Source organism: Piliocolobus tephrosceles, chromosome 16, assembly GCF_002776525.5.
Source record: "Piliocolobus tephrosceles isolate RC106 chromosome 16, ASM277652v3, whole genome shotgun sequence".
NCBI classification, from domain to species: Eukaryota; Metazoa; Chordata; class Mammalia; order Primates; family Cercopithecidae; genus Piliocolobus; species Piliocolobus tephrosceles.
This window is the reverse complement of record NC_045449.1, coordinates 69,642,743-69,659,518: the sequence shown is the minus strand read 5'-3', so window position 1 is coordinate 69,659,518 and position 16,776 is coordinate 69,642,743. Positions and strand designations below refer to the sequence as shown.

General features: G+C 48.6%; 1 protein-coding gene across 2 annotated transcripts in view; it reads right to left on the bottom strand.

The window, feature by feature from the left end:
• Positions 1-16,752, bottom strand: part of TEN1 (TEN1 subunit of CST complex) — a 29,232-nt gene extending 12,480 nt beyond the window's left edge. The window contains exons 1-3 of one of the 2 annotated variants that reach the window (XR_002731549.1): positions 16,459-16,750; positions 8,810-8,907; positions 2,861-3,018 (exon numbers count right to left, since the gene is read on the bottom strand). Coding sequence is in view for 1 of the 2 variants with exons in the window: in XM_023211772.2 (XP_023067540.1) it covers positions 2,861-3,018; positions 8,810-8,901 (250 nt within the window). In the remaining variant the exon portion in view is untranslated. Of the gene's footprint in view, positions 1-2,860; positions 3,019-8,809; positions 8,908-16,458 lie in introns of both variants that reach the window. The other variant, XM_023211772.2, reaches the window with a different exon arrangement.
• Between the last annotated feature and the right edge of the window lie 24 nt (positions 16,753-16,776).

The window sequence follows — 16,776 nt, the reverse complement described above, 5'->3', positions numbered from 1 at the left end:
GGGATTACAAGTGTGAGCCACCGCGCCCAGTGACAAAAATGTTTTAAGAAAAAAAAAACACAAAAAAAACAGGTTGTGATGCAAGTTATAAGAGTAGTAGTAAACTAGCCAGTGCCTGGTAACAGGCTACTTCCTCTGAGGCCTGATTAGCTTCAGGTTCAATTTTTTTGGCAAGAACCCACCAGAGGTGGTGTTATGTGTCTTCCTCTTGCCTCACATCGGAGGTACATGATGTCTGCCCTTCTGATTTTTATCACGGTGACATTGATCAGGCTGGCCCAGGCACTGCCAGCGGGTCCCTCCATCACAATGATCCCATCAAAATGTTTTCTTTTTTTTTTTTTTTTTTTTTTTTTTTGAGGGTGTGTCGCTCTTTCGCCCCGCCTGTGGAGTGCAGTGGCCGGATCTCAGCTCACTGCAAGCTCCGCCTCCCGGGTTCACGCCATTCTCCTGCCTCAGCCTCCCGAGTAGCTGGGACTACAGGCGCCGCCACGTCGCCCGGCTAGTTTTTTTGTAGTTTTTAGTAGAGACGGGGTTTCACCGTGTTAGCCAGAATGGTCTCGATCTCCTGACCTCGTGATCCGCCCGTCTCGGCCTCCCAAAGTGCTGGGATTACAGGCTTGAGCCACCGCGCCCGGCCCCATCAAAATGTTTTCTAATGATTTTGACCACTAGTGAGGACTGTTGCCTGGATTTTTTATTTTGTCAGGGCTTTTAAAGTGATGACTTTGAATTTACATATTTCTCCTGCGTTCATTCGCTGTGACTCTTCTCTAAAGAACTTTCCGGGCCGGCGCGGTGGCTCACACCTGTAATCCCAGCACTTTGGGAGGCTGAGGTGGGCAGATCACAAGGTCAAGAGATTGAGACCATCCTGGCCAACATGGTGAAACCCCGTCTCTACTAAAATTACAAAAATTAGCCGGGCATGGTGGCGCACACCTGTAGTCCCAGCTACTCAGGAGGTTGAGGCAGGAGAATTGCTTGAACCCGGGAGGTAGAGGTTGCAGTGAGCTGAGATCATGCCACTACACTCCAGCCTGGCGAGAGAGCGACACTCCATCTCAAAAAAAAAGAACTTTCCTTTATCAACCATTTGGTTTCCACTACAGGCAATCCATACAGAAATGGCAGAATAGGGCCTGGTGCCAAGATCACGCCACTGCACTCAGCCTGGACAGCAGACCAAGACTCTGTCTCAAGAAAAAAAAAAGCAATAAGAATCAGAAGCAGGCAGGGCTACTTGGGAGGCTGAGACAGCAGAATCACTTGATCCAGGGAGTTGGAGGTTATAGGGGGCTGAGATCGCACCACTGCACTCCAGTCTGGCGACAGAGCAAGGCACTGTCTAAAAAAAAAAAAAACGGTGGCTCACGCCTGTAATCCCAACACTTTGGGAGGCTGAGGTGGGCAGATCACGAGGTCAGGGGATCGAGAGACCATCCTGGCTAACACTGTGAAACACCGTCTCTACTAAAAAAACAAAAAATTAGCTGGGAGTGGTGGCAGGCGGCTGTAGTCCCAGCTACTCAGGAGGCTAAGGCAGGAGAATGCCGTGAACCTGGGAGGCGGAGCTTGCAGTGAGCGGAGATCGCACCTCTGTACTCCAGCCTGAGCAACAGAGCGACACTCCGAAAAAAAAAAAAAAAAAAGGAGTCAGAAGTAAGGCTGGGTTTGGTGCTGCATGCCTGTAAGCCCAGCATCTTGGGAGGCCAATGCAGGCAGATCCCTCATCCCAAGATGATGATACCTTGTCTCTACAGAACATTTAAAAAGTAGCCGAGTGTGGTGGTGCATGCCTGTGGTCCCAGCTACTCAGGAGGCTGAGGTGGGAACCTCATGAGTCTAGGAGGTGGAGGTTGCAGTGAGCTGTGATCACACCACTGCACTCCAGCCTGGGTGACAGAGAGACATCTTGTCTCAAAAAAATTAAAAAAAAATTTTTTTAAGACTCAGATTAAGAGTCTGCATGTTGCAGATTAAGAGCTGACAGACAAATTCAAAAAGATCTAAGCAAACTGCCTCGCCTCAGACCTGGTGCGTTAGGCCTTGAGAAATCAGTGGTTTCTCTCTCTTCGTTCTCACTTCCCCATGGGGGACCATCTCTTCACTGTACCTGTCTCTTTTTTTTTGAGATGGAGTCTCACTCTGTCATCCAGGCTGGAGTGCAGTGCAACGATCTTGGCTCACTGCAACCTCTACCTCCCTGGTTCAAGTGATTCTCCTGCCTCAGTCTCCTGAGTAGCTGGGACTACAGGCACATGCCACCATGCCCAGCTAAGTTTTGCACTTTTAGTAGGGACGGGGTTTCGCCATGTTGGCTAGGCTGGTCTCGAACTCCTGACCTGCCACCCTGTCTTTTTTTTTTTTGAGACGGAGTCTCGCTCTGTCGCCCAGGCTGGAGTGCAGTGGCCAGATCTCAGCTCACTGCAAGCTCCGCCTCCCGGGTTTACGCCATTCTCCTGCCTCAGCCTCCCGAGTAGCTGGGACTACAGACGCCCGCCACCTCACCTGGCTAGTTTTTTGTATTTTTAGTAGAGACGGGGTTTCACCGTGTTAGCCAGGATGGTCTCGATCTCCTGACCTTGTGATCCGCCCGTCTCAGCCTCCCAAAGTGCTGGGATTACAGGCTTGAGCCACCGCGCCCGGCTGCCACCCTGTCTTTGAGTTGGCACCATGTGGCCAGTCCACTCTGAATTGAATCCTCAAGAGTCCTTGAACTTGTGGGCTGATTTGGAAGAAACATTAACCCCGATGAGACACTGCTGTCGGGTCACGAGCCCATTCCTCACTGACTGCCCCGAAGACTGCCCCAGCTCAGGCCCCAGGAGGAGAAAAGGGGTGTGAGGCTGCAGCTCACCCTGCTGGTGCTGGAGCTCCCCAAGGACAATGTACAGGGAGCCCACCTGGGCGTGGAAGGGCTCCACCAACTTGGTACAGACAAGAACCTGGTGTTGATCGGATCCGTGCTGAGCCATCAGTGTTACTCTGGACTGGATCATGTCATAGAGGCACAACCTGGAAGGCAGAGGAAATGCAATAACTTCCATCCATATGTAGAATCACCACCACGTGCAAAAGGTTTGCACGGCCAAGAAATCTATAGAAAAGTGTTCAGCCTCAGCCTCATCAGAGAAATGCAAATTGCAACAACAAACCAGAAAAAAATGTTTCAGTCTACATTGTAGAATGCGAAGGAATTCCTTTTAATTTTCATCCCCTTGCCTTTAATTTTCTTAATGTTTATTTTGATAAGCAGAAGCTTTTAATTTTGTTGATGATCAGTTTATTCATTGTTTATTCATTTTTTTCTTTTTTTTTTTTTTGAGATGGAGTCTTGCTCTGTTGCCCAGGCTGGAGTGCAGTCGTGCAACCTTGGCTCACTGCAACCTCCACCTCCTGGGTTCAAGCAATTCTTGTGCCTCAGCCTCTTGAATAGCTGGGGTTACAGGTGCCTGCCACCAGGCCTGGCTAATTTTTGTATTTTCAGTAGGGAAGGGGTTTTACCATGTTGTCCAGGCTGGTATCCAACTCCTGACCTCTAGTGATCCACCCACCTCAGCCTCCCAAAGTACTGGGATTACAGGCGTGAGCCACCACACCTGACCTTTTTTTTTCTTTTATGACTTTTGCTTTCTATGTCTTGTCTAAGAAATCTTTTTTTTCTTTTCTTACTTTCTTTTTTTTTTCTGTATCCCAGGCTGCAGCCTTGACCTTCCAGGCTGCTCAAGCAATCCTCCCATCTCAGCCTCCTGAGTAGCTGGGACTATAGGTACTTGCCACCACACCTGGCTAATTTTTTTTTTTTTGAGACGGAGTCTCGCTCTGTTGCCCAGGCTGGAGTGCAGTGGCACTATCTCAGCTCACTGCAAGCTCCGCCTCCTAGGTTCATGCCATTCTCCTGTCTCAGCCTCCCAAGTAGCTGGGACTACAAGTGCCTGCCACCACGCCCGGATAATTTTTTTCTATTTTTAGCAGAGAGGGGGTTTCACTATGTTAGCCAGGATGGTCTCGATCTCCTGACCTTGTGATCCGCCCGCCTCGGCCTCCCAAAGTGCTGAGATTACAGGCATGAGCCACCGCACCTGGCCTACACCTGGTTAATTTTTTAACTTTTTGTACAGATGGGGTTTTGCTATGTTGTCCACGCTGGTCTCAAACTCCTGGGCTCAAGCGATCCACCTGCCTCAGCCTCCCAAAGTGCTGGGATTACACTCATGAGCCACTGTGCCTGGCCATCTTTTCTTTTTCAATATGGGCTATAAACACTATAAAAAAAAACAAAACAAAACAAAAAGAAATTTGCCTACTCAAGGTTGTAAAGATATTTTCCAGTTTTCTTGAGACATTGCCGTTTTAGCTTGTTATCTATGACACAGTGTAAATTTTTTTTTGCATGTTGTGAAGTAGAGATCAAGATGTTTTCCCCTACCATATTAATATCTAGCTGGGCGTAGTGGCTCATGCTGGTAATTCCAGCACTTTGGGAGCCCAAGGCAGGTGGATCGCTTGAGTCCAAGAGTTCAAGACCAACCTGGGCAACATGTTGAAACCCTGTCTCTACTAAAAATATAAAAAATTAGCCAAGCGTGGTGTGGTCCCAGATACTTGGGAGGATCACCAAGATGGGAGGATCATGGAGCCCAGGAGGCAGAGGCTGCAGTGAGCTGAGGTCACACCACTGCACTCCAGTCTGGGCAACAGAGCAAGACTCCGTCTCAAAAAAAAAAAAAAAAAAAAAAAAAAAAAATATATATATATATATATATAGGTTGGGCATGGTAACTCACATCTGTAATCCTAGCACTTGGGAGGCCAAGGCAAGAGGATTGCTTGAGCCCAGGCATTACAGACTAGCCTGGGCAACAGACCGAGACGCCATCTCTAGAATTTTTTTTTTTTTTAATTAGCCAGGTACGGTGGTGCACGCCTGTGGTCTCAGCTACTTGGGAGGTTGAGGGGTCAAGGCTGCTGTAAGCCATGATCATGCCACTTGTACTTCAGCCTGGGCGACACAGTGTCAATATCTAGTAGCTCCACTTGTTGAAAGGACTATCCTTTCCCTACCGAATTACCTTGATGTCTTTATTGAAAATCAATAAAGCCGGGCACGGTGGCTCACGCCTGTAATGCCAGCACTTTGGGAGGCTGAGGCGGGCAGATCACAAGGTCAAGAGATGGAGACCATCCTGGCCAACATGATGAAATCCCATCTCTACTTAAAAAAATACAAAAATGGCCGGGTGTGGTGGCTCAAGCCTGTAATCCCAGCACTTTGGGAGGCCGAGACGGGCGGATCACGAGGTCAGGAGATCGAGACCACCCTGGCTAACACAGTGAAACCCCGTCTCTACTAAAAAATACAAAAAACTAGCCAGGCGAGGTGGCGGGCGCGTGTAGTCTCAGCTACTCGGGAGGCTGAGGCAGGAGAATGGCGTGAACCCGGGAGGCAGAGCTTGCAGTGAGCTGAGATCCAGCCACTGCACTCCAGCCTGGGCGACAGAGCGAGACGCTGTCTCAAAAAAAAAAAATACAAAAATTAGCTGGGTGTGGTGGTGCGCGCTTGTAATCCCAGCTACTTGGGAGGCTGAGACAGGAGAATTGCTTGGGAGGCTGAGACAGGAGAATCGCTTGAACCAGGGAGTTGGAGGTTGCAGTGAGCCAAGCTTGAGCAACTGTACTCCAGCCTGGCAACAGAGCAAGACTCCATCTCAATTAAAAAAAAAAAAAGGCTGGGCACGGTGGCTCACACCTGTAATCCCAGCACTTTGGGAAGCCGAGGTGGGCGGATCGCGAGGTCAGGAGATGGAGACCATTCTGGCCAACATGGTGAAACCCTGTCTCTACTAAAAAAAAAAAAATACAAAAAAAAATTAGCCAGCTGTGGTGGTGGGCGCCTGTAGTCCCAGCTACTCGGGAGGCTGAGGCAGGAGAATAGTGTGAACCCGGGAGGCGGAGCTTGCAGTGAGCCAAGATCCTGCCACTGCACTCAAGCCTGGGCAACAGAGCGAGACTCTGTCTCAAAAAAAAAAAAAAGAAAAAAAAATCAATAAAGTATTGGCTAAGTAGGCTGGGTGCGGTGGCTCATGCCTGTAATCCCAGCACTTTGGGGAGCCGAGGCGGGTGGATTACGAGGTCAGGAGTTCAAGACCAGCCTGGCCAAGATGGTGAAATACCATTTCTACTAAAAAATAAAAAAAAATTAGCCGGGTATGGTGGTAGGTGCCTGTAATACCAGCTACTCAGGAGGCTGAGGCAGGAGAATCGCTTGAACCCAGGAGGCAGAGGTTGCAGTGAGCCAAGATCACGCCACTGCACTACAGCCTGGGCGACAGAGTAAGACTCCGTCTCAAAAAAAAAAAAGGGTTTGGCTAAGTAAATGATGCAATATCACCACAGTGAAACAAAATGGAACTATTCAAAATGACGTGGAGCTCTACATGTGTGACAGGGAACTAGGTCTATCATACACAGCTAAGTAAATAAATGCTACAGTACAGTAATACAATAGGATCTCATCTAGGTTAAAACACTGCTTTCTTCTTTTTTTCTTTTCTTTTCTTTTTTTTTTTTTTTTTTGAGGTAGGATCTCACTCTGTCATCCAGGATGGAGTGCAGTGGTGCAATCTCGGCTCACTGCAGCCTAGACCTCCCAGGTTCAGGTGATCCTCCCACCTCAGCCTCCCCAGTAGCTGAGGCTACAGGTGCACACTGCCATGCCTGGCTAATTTTTTGTATATTTTGTAGAGACAGGGTTTCACCATGTTGCCCAGGCTTGTCTCAAACTCCTGGACTCAACCAATCCTCCCACCTCAGCCTCCCAAAGTGCTAGGATCACAGATGTGAGCCTCCACACCCAGACTTTAACTAGGTTAAAATACTTTTTTTTTTTTTGAGACCGAATTTCACTCTTGTCACCCAGGCTAGAACGTGATCTTGGCTCACTGCCACCTCTGCCTCATGGGTTCAAGCAATTCTTCTGCCTCAGCCTCCCAAATAGCTGGGATTACAGGCGCCTGCCACCACGCCTGGCTAATTTTGGTATTTTTTGTAGAGACAGGGTTTCACCATGTTGGCCAGGCTGGTTTTGAACTTCTGACCTCAGGTGATCTGCCCACTTTGGCCTCTCAAAGTGTTGGGATTACAGGCGTGAACCACCACACCCAGCCTAGGTTAAAATACTACTTTCTCTCTTTTTTTTTTTTTTCGAGACAGAGTCTCACCCTGTCCCCCAGGCTGGAGTGCAGTGGTGCAATCTCAGCTCAGTGCAACCGCCACCTCCTGGGTTCAAGCGATTCTCCTGCCTCAGCCTCCTGAGTAGTTGGGATTATAGGCACCCACCATCAAGCCCGGCTAATTTTTGTATTTTTAGTAGAGACGGGGTTTCACCATTTTGGTCAGGCTGTTCTCAAACTCCTGACCTCAGGTGATCCGCCTGCCTCGGCCTCCCAAAGTGCTGGGATTACAGGCGTGAGCCACCACACCTGACCTAGGTTAAAATACTTCTCTACGTATGTACACATGTCTCTAAGATGGTCCCCTGTGATTCTCACCCCCTAATATTTACATCCTTGTGCATCCTCTACGATGCTGAGTAAGGCTGACCTGTGTAATCAGTAGGATACTGCAGAAATGATGGAGACTGACTTTGGAAGCTAAGTCATGAAAGACATTGTGGTTTTCATCCTGCTCTTTCTCTTGGTCACTGCTTCTGGCAGAAACGGCTGTGTTATGAGGACCCTCACACAGAACTACAGAGAAATCCACATTGTCAGGAACTGAGTTATCTTGCCAAGAGCCAGCACTAATTTGCCAAATGTGAACAAGCCACCTTGGAAGTAGAGGTCCTGGCCCCAGTCAAGCCTCCAGATAACTGCAGCCCTGGCCAACATCTGGATGCCACTCCCATGAGTGACCCTGAGCCAGATCCAAACAGTTAAACCACTCTCAAATTCCTGACCCATAGTAACTATGAGACAATAATTATTTTAAATTTCGGGGAGGCCGAGCACAGCAGTGGCTGAGCACAGCACTTTGGGAGGCTGAGTCAGGAGGATCACTTGAGCCCAGGAGTTTGACACCAGCCTTGAGAATATAAGGAGACCCTGTTTCTATGAAAAACTAAAATTGTGTGTGTGGGTAATTTGTTACACAGCAATATATAACCGATAAATAACTGACAAAGTATATACGTATATACGTCTGTCGGGTGTCTCCATACCCACCCACATATACAAACACATACACATGGAAGAGCACATGAGGATGATCACCAAAGGTTAACAGTGGTTGTCTGGGCAATGGGATTATGGGTGACTTTTCCTTCCTCTCTACACCTTTATGGACTATCTACACTTTCTACAGTGAATATTAATTTTTTCAGTGTATATATATATACACATATATGTGTATATATATTTATTTTTATTTTTTATTTTTGAGATGGAGTTTTGTTCTTGTTGCCCAAGCTGGAGTGCAATAGCACAATCTCAGCTCGCTGCAACCTCCACCTCCCAGGTTCAAGCAATTCTCCTGCCTCAGCCTCCCGAGTAGCTGGGATTATAGGCACACGCCACCATGCCAGGCTAATTTTGTATTTTTAGTAGAGACACGGTTTCATCATGTTGGTCAGGCTGGTCTCAAACTCCCAACCTCAGGTGATTCACCCACCTTGGCCTCCCAAAGTGCTAGAATTACAGGCATGAGCCACCGCGCCCAGCCCTAACTATTTTTTTTTGGGGGGGTGGGTAGAGAAAGACATTTAACCATCACCCCTACCAGTGAAAAAAATAAAAAAAACCATTCTCACCTGCCGAATGTTCTCAGTGTGCCCCCATCAGGAACTTGGCCTGCACTGACCTCCCAGGGGAGGTAATAGGTCCCAGGTTTGGGCAGCATCATGGGCTCCTATAACCAAACAGTTGAGATGGATTTTGAAGTTTCCTGATAAATCAAATAGACTACAAAACAGACATTAGCAGATATATGAGACCAACAGCATCTTGAAGACTAATTCCAGTGGACAGTGTTTTAAAATTTAAAAAAAAAAATTTTTGCCAGGCATGGTGGCTCATGCCTATAATCTCAGCACTTTGGGAGGCCGAGGCAGGTGGATCACGAGGTCAAGAGTTTGAGACCAGCCTGACCAACATGGTGAAACCCCGTCTCTACTAAAAACACAAAAATTAGCTGGTGGCATACACCTGTAATCCCAGTTACTCAGGAGGCTGGAGCAGGAGAATTGCTTGAACCCAGGAGGTGGAGGTTGCAGTGAGACGAAATCGTGCCACTGCACCCCAGCCTGGGTGATAGAGCAAGATGCCGTCTCAAAAATAAATAAATAAATAAATAAATAAATAAATAAATAAATAATTGATATAATATGCATTCATGTATTAAAAACAAACAAAAACAAACCACGGCCGGGTGCAGTGGCTCATGCCTGTAATCCCAGCACTTTGGGAGGCTGAGGTGGATGGATCACCTGAGGTCGCGAGATCAAGACTAGCCTGACCAACATGGAGAAACCTCGTCTCTACTAAAAATACAAAATTAGCCGGGCATGGTGGCGCATGCCTGTAATCCCAGCGACTTGGGGGGCTGAGGCAGGAGAATCACTTGAACCCAGGAGGCAGAAGTTTCAGTGAGACGAGATCGTGCCATTGCACTCCAGCCTGGGCAACAAGAGCAAGACTCCATCTCAAAAAACAAAGCAAAACAACCAAAACCAAACAAACATAGACCAGCCCTGACAACATAGTGAGACTTCATCTCTATGAAAAAATGAAAACATTAGGCCAGGCACAGTGGCTCATGCCTGTAATCCCAGCTCTTTCGGAGGCCAAGGCGGGTGGATCCCTTGAGACTAGAATTCGGGACCAGCCTGGGCAACATGGCAACACCCCACACTACAAAAAAAATACAAAAATTAGCCAGGTGTGGTGTCTCTCACCTGTAGTCCCAGCAATTTAGGAGGCTGAGGCAGGAGCATCACTTCACCATAGGTGGTTGAAACTGCAGTGAGCTATGATCACACCACTACACTCTAGCCTGGTCAACAGAGTAAGACCCTGTCTCAAAATAATAATAAACTAAAACAATATTTAAAAAGCTGCTGGGCGCAGTGGCTCATGCCTGTAATTCCAGCACTTCGGGAGACCGAGGAGGGCGGATCACCTGAGGTCAGGAGTTTGAGACCAGCCTGATCAACATGGAGAAACCCTGACTCTACTAAAAATACAAAATTAGTGGGGTGTGGTGGCACACCCAGCTACTAGGGAGGGTGAGGCAGGAGAATTGCTTGAACCTGGGAGGCGGAGGTTGCGGTGATCTGAGATTGCGCCATTGCACTCCAGCCTGGGCAACAAGAATGAAACTCCGTCTCAAACAAACAAACAAACATGGACTCCCAAAGTGCTGGGATTACAGGTGTAAGCCACCGCGCCTTGCCGCATTTGACTTTCTTCATCAACACGTTCCTCTTGAACTCTCTCAGGCACATAGTGCCAGGAAGAACTGTTCTGTTTGTCAGCAAAAGAGACAGAGACTGCCTGTGGTTATGGTGCAGATCACGTCGTGGAAGGTCCTGATCATAGCTGGCAAGTGAGACTCATGCTGGTAGCCCTGGGGCAGTACCACGGAACTCTGTTCCTTGATAGGAACAGTGACTCTGGACTGGGCTTTGCTTACCTGCTGGAAGCTACAAATGCTTCAAAACAATTAGAACAAGGCGGGGTGCAGTGGCTCATGCCTGTAATCCCAGCACTTGAGGAGGCTGAGGCGGGCAGATCACTTGAGCTCAGGAGTTTGTGGGCAACCTCGTCTCTACCAAAAATATAAAAATTAGCCGGGTATGGTGGTACATGCCTATAATCCCAACTACTTGGGAGGATGAGATTAGGAGGATCGCTTGAGCCTGCAAGGTCGAGGCTGCAGCGAACTATGATTGCACCATTGCACTCGAGCCTGGGTGACAGAGTGAGACGCTCACAAAAGCAAAATTAAATTTAAAAAAAAATGAAAAAGCAGAGCAAGAGACAGTGCATAGATTTGGAAAGCCGACCATTATTTCTTCAGAACAAGGAACACACTATACAGCCCATAATGTCCAACAATGAGCAAAAAGATCTCCTCAGAGTCATAGTTTGATAGAGAAGTAAGATGTCCTTTGCAAAAATTGTATCAGTGAGAGAATTAGGGCAGCAGGGGAGAGGGGGAGATCTGATCTAGCCAATTCCCTTCTTGCCTTTGGCCGCTAAGCTGCCCTTAATTATTCCTGGGTTTGGGCCAAGCTAACTTTGGGAGACATTTAGTTTATAGTTTAAATGAAAATAGCCCTTCCCTAAAACGCAGCCACTTTTGTAAAGCTAATGAGAAACCACCAGGCTAGGAGCACAGAGAAGCCCAAATTCTGTGAAGATTGCCAGCCATTATTCCAGAGGTCACAAGCTAGGCAACTTCCCCAGTTACTCCTGCAGATAACATCACTATTGCAGAACCTAAGATTGGCCTTTGGAGATATCTTTTCAGGTTTTTTGCATGTCTGACACCACCAACTCCACATGGACCCCACCAACCACTCCTGCGGCCCCCCCCCCAGAGGTGACTCAGCCTGCAGGAGAACCATTTGCCACACCCCTAAGGTTGCACCCCCAACCAATCAGCAGCAAGCACCATTGCCTAGCTGCCACCACCCCTTTCCCGAAACTACATTTAAATGACCTCTAATCTCTGAGCCTTCCAGGAGACTGACAAATAATACCAACTCCCACGTGGTGTGGCCAGCCTTGTGTCAATTAAACTCTTTCTTGACTGTAACGCCATGTTCTCCATGAGCTAATTTTGTTTGTGCTGCGGGAACCCATCAGGTGATTACAGAAGTGGCACATGCTATGAAAACATTCGTTGTCTAAAACAGAGGGAGATAAAAATTACGAAGGGCTGGTGTACACGAGTGTGTGCTCACTAACATGAGGGGACTAAAGGAGTGTCCCCACTAGATGTTCCTGTTTTTCTGGCGGATCTGGGGAAAAAGGGGTGGGGAGGATGCTGGGGTGGCTATGCAACTCTCACCGAGGGAGAAGTTTGCTGGTATAATGATTATACTTTTTTTTTTTTGAGATGGAGTCTCGCTCTGTTGCCCAGGCTGGAGGGCAGTGGCCGGATCTCAGCTCACTGCAAGCTCTGCCTCCCAGGTTTATGCCATTCTTCCACCTCAGCCTCCCGAGTAGCTGGGACTACAGGCGTCCGCCACCTCGCCCGGCTAGTTTTCTTTCTGTACTTTTTTTAGTAGAGACGGGGTTTCACGGTGTTAGCCAGGATGGTCTCGATCTCCTGACCTCGTGTTCCGCCTGTCTCGGCCTCCCAAAGTGCTGGGATTACAGGTTTGAGCCACCACGCCCGGCCTGATTATACTTTTTCCTTTCTTTTTGAGATGGAGTCTCACTCTGTCTGCCATGTCAGAGTGCAGTGGCAGGTTCTCAGGGTCACTGTAATCACCACCTCCCAGGTTCAAGCGATTCTCCTGCCTCAACCTCCTGAGTAGCTGGGACTACAGGTGCGTGCCAACATGCCCGGCTAATTTTTGTATTTTTAGTAGAGACGGGGTTTTCACCATGTTGGCCAGGCTGGTCATGAACTCCTCACTTCAGGTGATCCACCCACTTCGGCCTCCCAGAGTGTTGGGATTATAGGCGTGAGCCACCTCATCCGGTCTCTTTTTTTTTTTTTTTTTTTTTTTGAGCCAAGGCAGGCAGATCACTTGAGGTCAGGAGTTCGAGACTAGCCTGGCCAACATGGTGACACACTGTCTCTACTAAAAGTACAAAAATTAGCCAGGCATGACGGCGGGAGCCTGTAATCCCAGCTACAAAGAAGGCTAAGGCAGGAGAATTGCTTGAACCCGAGAAGCAGAGGCTGCAGTGAGCCGAGATCATGCCACTGCACTCCAGCCTGGGCAACAGAGCAAGACTCTGTCTGAAAAAATAAATAAATAAACAAATAAGTAAATAAAACTAGGATCAATGCTTGAGCCTAAGAGTTTGAGGCTGCAGTGAACTATGGTTGAGCCACTACATTCCAGTCTGGGTGACACAGTTTTGTCTCAAACAAAACAAAACAAAGCAAAACTATGATCAAATACATGTGTATGCTTTTTCTCCTATTAATCACTTGTGTGGTATTCCTGCCAAAAATGCATCATCTGAATCTAATCATGAAGAAATATCAGACAATCTGAATTAAGCGACATTCTACTGCAGGGGCCAAGCAGCCCTCTGAAGTTTCGCGGCAAAAAAATCAACTTGCAAAAGGCACAGTAATAGTCAAAAAGGTGTACATGTGAGAGCCTTCAGAAGGAAGACCCAAAGATACAGGGGAAAGGTATGATCTAATGCTGATAGACTGAGTGGGGAGGCCCAGCAAGGCCTGTCTAGATTCTTCTTGGCTTCTTGGAGCAGGCATTCCTTCCTTCTGGGTGTGGGGCAGGACCCTCTCTGGAATGGGGTCTTCTGGCCTACAGTCAAACAAGGTAGGTCAGATAATTTCTTTCTGGCCAGTTTTTATACCAAAAGATGAGGGAAAGTTAAGAGTAATATATTTAGGTTTCTTGTTTGTTTATTTGTTTTGTTTTTTGTTTTTTGAGATGGAGTCTCACTCTGTCGCCCAGGCTGGAAAGCAGTGGTGCAATCTCGGCTCACTGCAACCTCTGCCTCCCGGGTTCAAGCGGTTCTCCTGCCTCAGCCTCCCGAGTAGCTGGGACTACAGGCAAGTGCCACCTCACCCAGCTAATTTTTTTTTGTATTTTTAGTAGAGACGGGGTTTCACTGTGTTAACCGGGATGATCTTGATCTCCTGATCTCGTGATCCACCTGCCTTGGCCTCCCAAAGAGCCAGGATTATAGGCGTGAGCCGCTGCACTCAGCCTATATTTAGGGTTTTATGGCTGGCTTTGGGGGTAAAGGACTCTGTTTTCTATGACCTGCCTTGGGGAAGAGGATTCTAACGTCTCTGGCTAGCCTTGGGGGAGAATGGGCCTGAGGGAGAGGAGGGCAGAAGGTAAAAAAAAAACTTGCTTTGTGGGTTGCTTCTGAGGCCTTCATTTTGGGGTATTGTTTTCTGAGACCCAACACTACAAAACAACGGGCTTATACGCTTCAAAAGTGTTAATGTCAGCCAGCCAGGCGCGGTGGCTCATGCCTGTAATCTCCGCACTTTGGGAGGCTGAGGCAAGCGGATCACATGAGGCCAGGAGTTTGAGACCAGCCTGGTCAACATGGTGAAACCCTGCCTCTAATAAAGACACAAAAATTAGCCAGGTGTGGTAGTGCATTCCTGTAGTCCCAGCTACTTGGGAGGCTGCGGCATGAGAATCATTTGAACGCAGGAGGTGGAGGTTGCAGTGAGGTGAGATCATGTGACTGCACTCCAGCCTGGGTGACAGAGGAAGACATCATCTCAAAAAAAAAAAAAAAAAGTGTTAAAGTCACAGAAGAAAAGTTCTTGTAATTCTCGTGTAAATTTGAAATTATTTCAAAATAAAACTCACCAAATTTAGCTCATCTAAGTCTTTTCTATTCAATGCTGAGTACACCCACTATCATTACATTAAGAGCAATTGGTTTCCTAGAATACTAGACCTAGAAGGTCAGCTGTCAAGTAGCCATTTGTTCAGGCCACAAAGATTTCCTGAGCACCTTTAGTGGGGCAGGCACTGTGCCAGGTACAGAGAATAGACACCCTCCCTACTGTTGAAGGGGCCTGAGATCAGCACCTTAATAAGACAAATGAGGATCCTGAGGTCCTAGTGGTTAAGAGTGTGTATTATAGTTCTGTTATTCAAATGATGAATGTTATACATCTTTGTAGTTTTACTTTTTTTTTTTTTTTTTGAGACAGAGTCTCGCTCTGTCGCCCAGGCTGGAGTGCAGTGGCTGGATCTCAGCTCACTGCAAGCTCCACCTCCCGGGTTTACGCCATTCTCCTGCCTCAGCCTCCCGAGTAGCTGGGACTACAGGCGCCCGCCACCTTACCCTGCTAGTTTTTTTGTGTTTTTTTTTTAGTACAGACGGGGTTTCACCGTGTTAGCCAGATGGTCTCGATCTCCTGACCGCGTGATCCACCCGTCTCAGCCTCCCAAAGTGCTAGGATTACAGGCTTGAGCCACCGTGCCCGGCCTGTAGTTTTACTTCTGAGAAAACTAAAGTAATAGTATTACACAGACTACAGACAGGCTAGGTACGGCGGCTCACGCCTGTAATCCCAGCGCTTTGGGAGGCCGAGGCAGGTGGATAAACTGAGGTCAGGAATTCGAGACCAGCCTGGCCAACATGGCAAAATCTGTCTCTACTAAAAATACAAAAATTAGCTGGGTGTGGCGGCGAGCCCCTGTAATCCCAGCTACCTGGGAGGCTGAAATAGGAGAATCGCTTGAACCCAAGGGGTGGAGGGTGCAATGAGCTGAGATCATACCACCACACTGCAGCCTGGGCAACACAGCGAGACTCCGTCTCAAAAACAAAAAAAGTGACTAGAGATGATTCAACAAATCCGTGAATCTCCCTTGTCCACAATCCCACTGGACAGGACTGTTTTTTTTTTTTTTTTTTTTCCTGTAGAGATAGGGTCTCACTATGTTGTCCAGGATGGAGTGCAATGTCACAATCTTGGCTCACTGCAACCTCCATCTCCGGTGCGCAAGCTACCATCCCATCTCAGCCTTCAGAGGAGCTGGGCCTACACGCGCATGCCACTACATCCAGCTAATTTTTTGGTATTTTTTGTAGAGATGGGGTTTTGCCGTGTTGCCCAGGCTGGTCTTCAACTCCCGGGCTCAAGTGATACGCCCGCCTCGTCCTCCTAAAGTGCTGGGATTCCAGGCGTGAGCCACGGCACCCGGCCCTACACTAGGTTTTAACAGTATTTAAGTGTGCATTTCCCACTTTGATGATGATAATGGCGAAAGCAAAGAAGTCTGGATTCTAAGACCTCTAGTAACTGCGAGGTTGGGGGGAAAAAATGTCTGGTTTCCCAGACAGAGGGCTTAGAGCAGCACTGCCCGCTCGGCCTCATTCTAAGTCCGCGTCCACCCCTTAAACAGCGGGCAGCGCTCACAAGCCCACACCTAGAGCGCCGGAGCCAACGCCTCTGCCAGTAAAGACGTCATTATTTTAACAAAAGGTAACTAGAGCCTCTCCCCAAAGAGACTTTGGTTCCCGTCCCATTCTCCTCCAATCCGGGTGGATTTGGCAAAACCGCAAATGACCCTCCCTAGCAATTCCGCAAAGCCCGTTCCCCGCTCCAAGTTCTTGAGTTCCCCCGACCACTCTCATTTTAGAGAGGCCTAGAGACACAGAACCGGAAGCGGGGCAGAGGCGGGCGGGGGGGGGGAGGGGGCGGCAAGCGCAGACGCAGTTCCTCCTCAGCCTCGTTGTCCCGCCCCTTCCCAAGGCGCCAGCCAACCTGTTCTGGGCGTCGCCGGGTCCTCGGATTTCCTCTTTCCGCCCCGCGTGGTCACGTGATGGGAGAGGGGGCGGGATACAAAAAGTGCTTTACTTTCCTTCTCCCCGAACGCCCCGCCGGGCAATTTCTTGACCTTTGGAGCCTCTTTCCTGAGGATCCGCTCGGGAGCCTCCCCTGGCCAGGAGCAGGGGATTCGTCTGCCCCGCGACCGGCCCCAGTCACGCCGCGGACATCGCCCCCTCTGTCTGGGCCGTTGTCACTCACGCGCCGAAGGGCCGCGGAGAAAGAAGGGGCGGGCCGGGCGAGCGGAGGCGGGCC